The sequence below is a fragment of the Alosa alosa genome, chromosome 15, assembly GCF_017589495.1.
Source record: "Alosa alosa isolate M-15738 ecotype Scorff River chromosome 15, AALO_Geno_1.1, whole genome shotgun sequence".
Classification (NCBI taxonomy): domain Eukaryota; kingdom Metazoa; phylum Chordata; class Actinopteri; order Clupeiformes; family Clupeidae; genus Alosa; species Alosa alosa.
The window spans coordinates 13,833,003-13,843,002 of NC_063203.1; the positions used below are offsets into that span (position 1 = coordinate 13,833,003).

The following is a 10,000-nucleotide window of genomic DNA, read 5'->3' on the forward strand; positions in this document are numbered from 1 at the left end:
GCAGGGGGATAATCCCTCCTGTTTTAAGGGACTTAGGAATGATTCAGGAACAGTTTCAGTCCAGCCTCACTTAATGCTGACTCTTTGTGGGAGAAACAACTTGGTGACGATTGTGGTAAAAGTTAGACCGGGCTTAAACCCAACAAAGCTATCTGGGGCTGTGGTGTTCCTTCAAGGCTATGGATTGACTTCAAGGCATTTTCAAAGTTTTATTTGTCAAGGTGAAAACCATTCTGTCTATGTCGGCATGATCAGGCAGTGGTGGAATCACGTGTTTGCTCATGTTCATCCTACCAGCCTCTTTTTCAATAGGCAATGTGTATCAGCCATATGCATTCAAGCTTTAATATGTCACCCTGATTGATTCTACACCCCTTCCACATAGGCACTTAGTATTGCAGCAGTGCACCTTGTTGCCTTCCCCAAAAGGCGTACAGGCAGTTGAGTGTTATTGGTGTATTCTGCCATGACATTGCAAACGGCTAACATTAGTCTTTCAGTCTCAGATGTCTCCATTGTGTGTTTGTGTGGCTGTCAGTAACAGTGAAGGTTATATTCAGCGTGTTGACTTAGCAGTCATAATCCATTTTGTGCAGAGATATGAAGAGTCATCAGCTCTTTTTTTTTTTCTTTTCATGGAAATCAGCGTGACTGCTGCAGGAGAGAAGACAGGCGTTAATTGTAAATTGAACCCCATGGTGCTGTTAGCTACGGAGAGAGAGAGAGAGAGAGAGTCTATCCTTGGAGAGGGTGATCCTCTCAAACAAATACGAAATGAGCTTTCATCACAGAAAAAAAAATGAACCCGCTTTAAAATGCAGCGACAGGGATGCTTGCATTCCCCCAAACAACATGGAGATTTGAATCATGGGATTTGGGGGCATTTTTGTCTGTTGCTGTAAGTGACTTGCAGGTGGTGCTGTGCTGATGATGGGAAGTTTCAGTGAGGCTCCTTTTTTGGGGGGAGTTTGTCCAGAGTGTCCATGACGCTCCCTCAGCAGTGAGGGGGTGAGTGTTGTGCATCCTTCAGCAGTGAGGGGGTGAGCGTTGTGCATCCCTGTGTGTCCCTCAGCAGTGAGGGTGAGTGTTGTGCGTCCTTGTCCTCTGTTTGTGGTCCTCAGGCCTGTCTGGCCGGTCCTCAGGCTGCATCATCCACACACACGTACGTGTTTGCTCAACACACATGCACACACACACATGCACACACACACACACACACACACACACACACACACACACACACACACACACACAGTGAGGGACTGACTCATGCAAACTCATACAAAAAGAGTTGTATTTCCATGCAGTAAGGCAGAAACACATACACAACACAAGCACAACATAAGAAAGCCCAAAACCCAAATCCACTTAATCTGAGAGAAGCTTTAACTCCATGGTGCCTTCAGACAAATGCATACAGTATGCAAAGCAACAGCACCTGGAGGAGATGACTTCATTTCCTCCCTCTTACTCATCTCTGGATGTGTCACTGTTTCTGCATCTTTGAGCTTGGAAGATGATGACAAGGGTGTGGGTTACATTTGTATGCAAAGTGAGTGGGAAGTGTGTGTGTGTGCGTGTGTGGTCAGGCTTTACTCACTTGTAAATTTGTATATACCGATAATGTTCTGGTCTTCCTGAGGCAGGAGAGCTCTGTGTTCCTGAAAACTCATGTAAATGCAGCAACTCAGCCTCCTGCATCAAGACAGGCAATCATGATCATAACAGCCCCCCCCCCCCCCCTTTTCCTTCTCCACTTCCTGTTCTGTCATTGGTCACTGCATTCATCACTGCCACACTCCCTCAGCATCCCGCTCCGGCTCTGTATGAATCAGAGGGAAATGTATGCTTATGATCGCTCTGCGTTTGGTGTGATTCAGCTTCATAATTCACAATTGAAGTGAACCAGACAAAACAAAAAAACAATTCCATACCCTAAGGGCTGTGTGCTACAGGACTACAAACAAACATGTTACAAACTAGCTTTATTGGGTTTTATAGAAAGGGGGGGTAAAGAGAGCACATTGCAAGTGGATTTTCACTCCAGTTTTTAAATATTCTTTGTTAATATTTCTATTTGCATTTTGACGTAGAAGGCTCTATTCTCTCTTGTCATTCATTGTTGTCGATTACTTATTTCATGTTTTCTTCTCAGCAGATACCTTTATACTGACTTTATACTGACACACAAGTGTTTCACATCAACATTGACGTAGCTTTTAACATTGCCATCACATTGAGGGCCATCCCACAAGTCAGAGCCCATAGTGAGCTCACTTCTTTGTGTTGACTCCAGGGAGTGTTGCCTTCTCTCCATGCTTGGGTGCTTGGAACTCCAACTCTCACAGACAATTTCCACACCCCACCCCTACAATGATAAATGAACAATATAGCGCAAGGCTTTGACCCAGATAGAATAAGTCTTGCAGAATGTGTCCGCTGCTAGTCTGACATACCTGACATATCTCTCTCTCTCTCTCTCTCTCTCTCTCTCTCTCTCTCTCTCTCTCTCTCTCTCTTTCTCTCTCTCTCTCTCTCTCTCTCTCTCTCTCTCTCTCTCTCTCTCTCTCATCTTTCCTTATTCTCTGTGTATCTGTGTGTCCTCGTCAGGCTCCTCCCGGACTAAAGAAGAACCTGCTGAGGACGTATGAGTCCTGGAGCCCTGAGCAGGTCAGTAAGGGCGGCCAGCTGACCCGTGCACAGGCCCTCTTCTGCCTTGCCTGGTTCCATGCCGTCTGCCAGGAGAGACGCAACTACATCCCACAGGTATACACACACACACACACACACTTACACATACTGTGTAACAGTATGTGTAACTGCCTAACAACAACCATACACACGTTTACTGTTGACATTCGTAAAACCACCAATTACCAACCATTTTATTTGAAAATTCTAAAACATTGATGTTTTTTAATACTTCAAAATAACATTTGATAAATTAACCTTACATTTTTCAGTAGCCATACAGTAGGTGTGTAAATTTGAACAAAATCTAGTTTGATTCTTACCGGGGCTTTTAATGCCTTTTAATGCCTGGTGCCTATTTCCAACCTTTCTCACACATCAGCGGTTAGACCGAGAATTCTCGTCGCAAATCAAAATTCCACTGGAGCTCCAAGCGGATTTGTACACACAGCCTTACAACACTGTTTAGAGCTCTTTGAGTCACAGTAAAATTCAATGTTTGGTACATAGCTAATTTAGGGACGGTTGGTAATAGGTGGCGTTCCTATAGGTATATCCATCCATTAAGCTTTGTTGAAGATATTGTAAAATCCCTCTATGCATGTTAAACACACGCATCCAAGTGATGTGGCATGGTGGTGCCCCACCCTCCTGCACTGCAGTCAGACATGATTATACTACATGTAATATCTAATCTCATAGTATGTAGGATCAGAGCAGGTTCATCTGATAACAAGGGAGAATATTGGTGAGGAAGGTTGTGTTCCTCTGCCATCATTTTACAACACTAAACAGAGAGAGAGAGAGAGAGAAAGAAAGAGAGAGAGCAAAAGCAAGAGAAATAGAATACAAGTCTGATGCTTTCGGTCGCCGTCATGTGGAACGGAAAACAATTAAAGTGGCACAACAGGAAGACGGCGGCTGTCACAACGCACCGCATCCCTGTATCCGCCCGGGACTGCGGGGGTAATTAAGTCGACAATTATTTTCAGAGCCCAGGCTTTGAAGGATCCTGTGTTATTAATTAACTCCCCCTTCTGCCCTCTCCTTCTGTCTATATATATATATCCCATATATATATATATATATATATTCTTTCTATATATATATATATATAACAACATATATATATATATATATATATACCTTCCATCCTCTATATATATAAGTTTGCGGCGGTGGTCCTGGGCGGTTCTTGGTGGTAGGGGTTGGTTGTTGCCTTTGCTTGGGCATTGAGCGTTACCAAAATCATCCCCAGCATGCTTTGGAGGGGTTTCTTTCTCTCTCAGTTACTCCTTCTTGGTTTCATCTCCATCCCTCACTCCACCCCTCCTCCTCCTCCTCCCTCTCCTCCTCCTCCTCCCGCAGGCGATCGGCTTCCCTTCTCTGTGTAGTCTCTACGTGGCTCTTATGTTAATGTGTCACAGATCACTACTCCTCTGTCCTTAACCCTCTCTCTCTCTCTCTCTATATATATATCTCTCTATCTCTCTCTATATATATATCCTCACTCTCTCTCTTTCAGGCCTCATGTACAAAGACTTAGCTAGCGAGTTTTAAGCTTTCACTTCATTGGTAAACAGTGCTCACCATCGCCCTTCATCACCCTCTAATGCAATTTGTGGTGCCCATACCTGAATTACCTACTCCACTTTAAAAAAAAATACTCAAACGATTTACTGCACATAGGCTAGACTATGACGGACTTAATACTCTAGTCTAGCAGTTTGGGAAGTGGATAACGTGAAAGTGAAAGTACGACATTATAAAGGCAAACAAAAGTTAAGATTGCTTTTGACATACTACAATAAAGAAAAAGTGCTCTGGATACTGATTCTGAAAGTTAATTCTAATCTCTAATTGATGTATTGGATTACACCTGCTTTTATAAAACAGATTTTTTTTCTCTGCAAAACAGACGTGCGCTGTTTTCATACATATGCTGTAATACCTAATCAATCGCTATTAGCACTTCTCCTGCCATGGTTTTGCGTGATACTCCCACTTTTCCCTCGACTTTCCCATAAATGCATATGCATGAGTAAGAAAAGCGCAATTCGCCATTCTGGCAGCTACAATTCTACAGCCCCCTTGTTCATGCCCCCAAAGTGTAGCACGGTAGCTGCCTGGCTGCTTTAGCTCCTGGCTGTAGCAACTCGAGCAAGGTAAAACTGATTGTTTTTGTTTTTTTCATACCGACAGTACTCGGTGACCTCGAGAAACGAAGATCTATGTGAAAAATGGCCGGATTTCTCTTTAACAAATAGCACCTTAATAGACACAGGTGGTAATTTGGCAGTAATTCTTAGTACATCAGGCCCTAACTCTCATTCACACACATAAACTATCTCTCTCTGATGCACTCTCTCTCTTTTTCTCTCTCTCTCTCTCGCACACGCACACACAGACACACACATTTACTCCTTGCTTCCTCCAGGTGTTTGTTGGGGAGGAAGACTCAGAAAGAGTAGCGTGGTCTGAGGTCTGAGAATAGGAAAGGCACAAAGGAGTGACGTGGGTCAGCTTTGCCTGGGGGGGGGGGGGGGGGGGGGGGGGGCAATGGCTGTCCCCTGCCTCATGACAATGGATGGAGATGGTAGGCTGTTGCCCTGTGAACGGCTGCCAGAGCCCTGGCCCGACTAAATGACCACAGGGCACCCTCAGGCGCCAGCCTTCATACAGATTGCATAAGGCGTCCAGCCGTCCACTCTCCCTCGCTCCTTCCCTCCCCTGTCCCCCTCTCTTTTTCTTTTTTCTCTTTCTTTGGCATGCATCTCTCACACCGTCGCTCCCTCTGCCTCTCTTTCTGTCTGGGTCCCTTGATGACGGACTTTCACACAGCCTCTTAAAGATTTTACAGTGCCTACCAAGACCTTGCCGTCTCACTGTCCCAATTGCATGCATTCATACACACACACGCGCACACACAAACATGCGCACCTATCTACAACGCATCCGCACTCCTTCAGCCCAGGTGAAAACACACTCCTGAGAACATAGTGCTGCCCTTGCTTTTTGTCACTGTGACACTCAGACCAAAGGATGGGTCGATAAATGGGAAAAAATGAACAAACTAACGAAACATCATCTCAGTCATTCATTACCATATGCACATGATCTCTCTCTGTCTATCTCTCTCTCCCCTGTCATCTTCCATGAATCCACACACACACACACACCCAGACACACACAGACACAACACAGACACACACAGACACGTACAAACGCATAAGGCCTCCACCCAGCAGAATTAACCCCTGAGGTCACCCCAATTACACTGGCGTGTCCCTCCTATCCCCTGATTGATATCACCACTTCCCAAACTGTAAATAAGGCTGCTCTGGGCTCTCACTCTGGGCCCATCTCCGTGGATAATAGCGGCCGTTTTACAAATTAATTAATTTCCCTCCGCCAATTCTCCACACTAAATTAATGAAGTCCAGGCTCGCAATGACAAGTGCACAGAGGATTCCTAAACAGGCGCTTAAAGATAATGAGTGCCTCGAAAAAACACCATCGATAGGCATTTTCATATCTCTTTCTAGTTGTTAACCCCAATGCAAGCTAGCAAATGCGAAAGTTCTCAGTAGTGCGGCATTATGCGAATTAAACATGATAGATGATCAGAACGATGAATAATTTAGCATTCGTATCTGTGTGTAATCTAGATCTCTGCTGTGTGGCCGTTCTTCTATTTTTAATAGAACAGAGTGTCAGTTTGGTTTCTGTGTGTGTGTGTGTGTGTGTGTGTGTGTGTGTGTTTCTCCTCGTGCATGATTTTCAAAGGGTGCTTTGGTCTTTGATGAACTTCTTTGTGAGGGGGTCGTCGGTGTCATGTTGCTCCACAAGCCTGATCAAAGGAGATGCAGAGCTTTGCTATTGTGCTTGGGATTGAGTCGTTGCGATAGGGAGATTAATGCCAGCTCTCATTGTGCCTTATTTGTGTGTGTTCCTGTGTGTGTGTGTGTGTGTGTGTGTGTGTGTGTGTGTGTGTGTGGGGGCAACAGGGCTGGACAAAATTCTATGAGTTCTCTCTGTCAGATCTGCGGGCGGGCTTCGACATCATCGACAGGCTATTTGAAGGTGGGTAACATGTGCGCTGATGTATGAACATGGGCATGCACTGCTTATTTACAGACATGTTTGTGTGTGTGTGTGTGTGTGTGTGTGTGTGTGTGTGTGTGTGTGTGTGTGTGTGTGTGTGTGTGTGTGCATAATGTTTGTGAACAAAGACAAATGAGCATGTTAACAGTGTGTACTAGTGTGTTGCTTTGATGGGCTACTGGTCTTTATTGCCCCACTACTCCTCTCAAGTCACTAATCTGTCCATCATACTCAGCATGACATGTGACAGGCCTGTGGCCATTCACTTGGTTCAGTGCCCATAGGGTGCCATTGTGATGTTTCAATTATGTATATTGAATTCATAGACGTGTGTGTGTGCGGCGTGTGTGTGTGTGTGTGTGTGTGTGTATGTGTGTGTGTGTGTGTACATGTGTGTGTCTCAGGCGGTAAGGCGTTCCAGTGGGAGTTTGTCCACGGGCTGCTGGAGAATGCCATCTACGGCGGGCGCATGGACAGCCTGTGTGACCTGCGCATCCTGCGCTCCTACCTGCTGCAGTTCTTCAGCTCTCGCCTGCTGAGCGCCGGCCAGAGCCGTGGACGCAAGAGCAGCCCCTTCCCAGCGCAGATCAGCCTGCCCAACTCATGCAGCGTGCTGGTGAGTAGCACACACACACACACACACACACACACACACACACACACACACAAAAACAAACACACACAAACACACACACACTTTTCTTAACCCTGAGGCTACATAGAGAGCAGGTTGTGTGTGTGTGTGTGTGTGTGTGTGTGTGTGTGTGTGTGTGGTGTGTGGTGTGTGTGTCTGTGTGATTTATGACTTTTCTTAACCCTGAGGCTACATAGACAGCAGGTAGTGTGTGTGTGTGTGTGTGTATTTGTGTGTTGTGTATGAATAACTGTTTCTGTTGTGTCCTCAGGACTATCGCGGCATGATCGAGAACCTTCCAGAAGACGACCGGCCTGCCTTCTTTGGTCTACCTGCCAACATCGAGCGCTCCTCTCAACGCATCATTAGCTCACAGGTACGATTTCAGGCTAACACACACCCTGCCACACACACAAGAAACAACCAACGAATGTCTCAGAAGATGTCTCCCTTAAACACACACTCACACACACAGACACACACACACACACACACACACACACACACACAAACACACTGTGGGCCAAGACCCCTCTCACAAGCACTTTGGTTCTGTGGTGTGAGTTCTCACTTTTCTCACACTTTGCGTGTGTGATCCATCTCTGTTCTTCGACTACCATTACACCAGGTCCAAATGCCATAAGCATGACAAGATCCACATTCAGACACACACACACACACACACACACACACACACACACACACACACACACACACACACACACACACACGTGGCTTTGAGTGGGCATGAGAGGGCGTGTGAGGTGGCAGACTAATGAGAGCCGTGAGTGCTAATGAGCTCTGCCAGCATCTGTGCACGCCAATGGCCTCATTTCACTGCAAACACACACGACACATAGGAGCAGCGAAGTCATGCTGTTTGTCTGGAAGTGTGTGTGTGTGTGTGTGTGTGTGTGTGTTTAAGGGAGACAGAGTATGGGCGTGTGCACCTGGGGATCTGTCTATGATATGTTTGAACATTTGTATGTGTGTGTGCCTGCCATACATACATGTGTGTGTGCATGACAGAACCCTTCCAGAAGACGCACTGCCTGCCTTTGGCTCCACTCTGCCAACATCGAAGCCTTCTCAACGATCATTAGCTCACAGGTACGATTTCAGGCTAACACACACCCTGCCACACACACAAGAAACAACCAACGAATGTCTCAGAAGATGTCTCCCTTAAACACACACTCACACACACAGACACACACACACACACACACAATAATACACACACAAACACACTGTGGGCCAAGACCTCTCACAAGCACTTTGGTTCTGTGTGGTGTGAGTTCTACTTTTCTCACACTTTATGTAGTGTGATCCATTCTTGTTCTTCGGACTACCATTACACCAGGTCCAAATGCCATGGGCATGACAAGCATCTTAATATTCAGACACACACACACACATAATAATAATAATATCAATATTATATCACATAATGACACACACACACACACACACACACACACACACACGGCTTGAATAATAATACACACACGGCTTTTGAGGGCGAGGTGGCAGACTTTAATGAGAGCCGGAGTGCAAATGAGCCTTGCCAGCATCTGTGCACCAATGGCCCCATTTCCACTGCAAACACACACGACACAGGGAGCAGCCGGGTCATGCTGTTTGTCTGGAAGTGTGTGTGTGTGTGTGTGTGTGTGTGTTTAAGGGAGACAGAGTATGGGCGTGTGCACCTGGGGATCTGTCTATGATATGTTTGAACATTTGTATGTGTGTGTGCCTGCCATACATACATGTGTGTGTGTATGATTCAGGTCAGAATGTGAGGTCAGAGGTGCAGGGAAGGCAGTGTGCTGAGCATGTACATTCCACACCATCAAAGCCCAGGCTAGGACTAGAACAGGGGACTTTCCTGTGTGTCAGTGGGCCTGTGTGTGCCAGGGTGTGTGTGTGTTTGTGTGTGTGCGTGTGGGAGCTTTTCCTTTAGAGAGAGTTTAGCAAGCTGAGACAGAGGAAGGGCTGAGTGTATTCAGCTCCGGCTACTCCCTTTTTCACACTGCCTGTGTGTGTGTGTGTGTGTGTCTGTGTGTGTGGGGTGGGAATGCAGGTGCACCAGCTGTGTCCTCACCTCGCCCTAATGTTCACCACACAAGCCCACACACACACACACAGAGTTACACTGAAGGGACCAGGGGGTCTTGGACAGAGTTCTGACAGAGTCCTGGCTAATTCACAACATGTCCTTGAGAAATGCATGCATAACACTCACACACACACAAAAACAAAACAACAACATTTTTGTCCTGGGAGTTCGCCATGTTTCACGCTGTGTTGACTCACTTTGCCTTGAGAGATCGGTGGCAGACAATTTTTAATTTTTTTTTTATGTTGAGTCATGGGTAACTTGCAAGGCAATTAAAGGCATGATTAGATAGCCCATTAAAGGGGTGATTGCTTTGCCAGATTTAGAGGGGCAAGATTGGCTGGACATGGTGTGTGACATGGCAATTGCTGCTAATGCCAAATAAGCCTGAGCATCTTATGCTGAGCAGTGTCTCGCATGTCTTTAAATGATGATTAGACAATGCCTGGTGG

The 10,000-nt window shown here is 46.0% G+C and overlaps 1 protein-coding gene across 1 annotated transcript in view; it reads left to right on the top strand.

Moving 5' to 3' along the window:
• LOC125308140 (cytoplasmic dynein 2 heavy chain 1) overlaps positions 1-10,000 on the top strand; it is a 196,416-nt gene that overhangs the window by 133,106 nt on the left and 53,310 nt on the right. Inside the window, 4 exon segments of the mRNA XM_048264438.1 lie at positions 2,611-2,766; positions 6,699-6,774; positions 7,200-7,411; positions 7,701-7,805. Of these exon segments, the coding sequence (XP_048120395.1) occupies positions 2,611-2,766; positions 6,699-6,774; positions 7,200-7,411; positions 7,701-7,805 (549 nt within the window).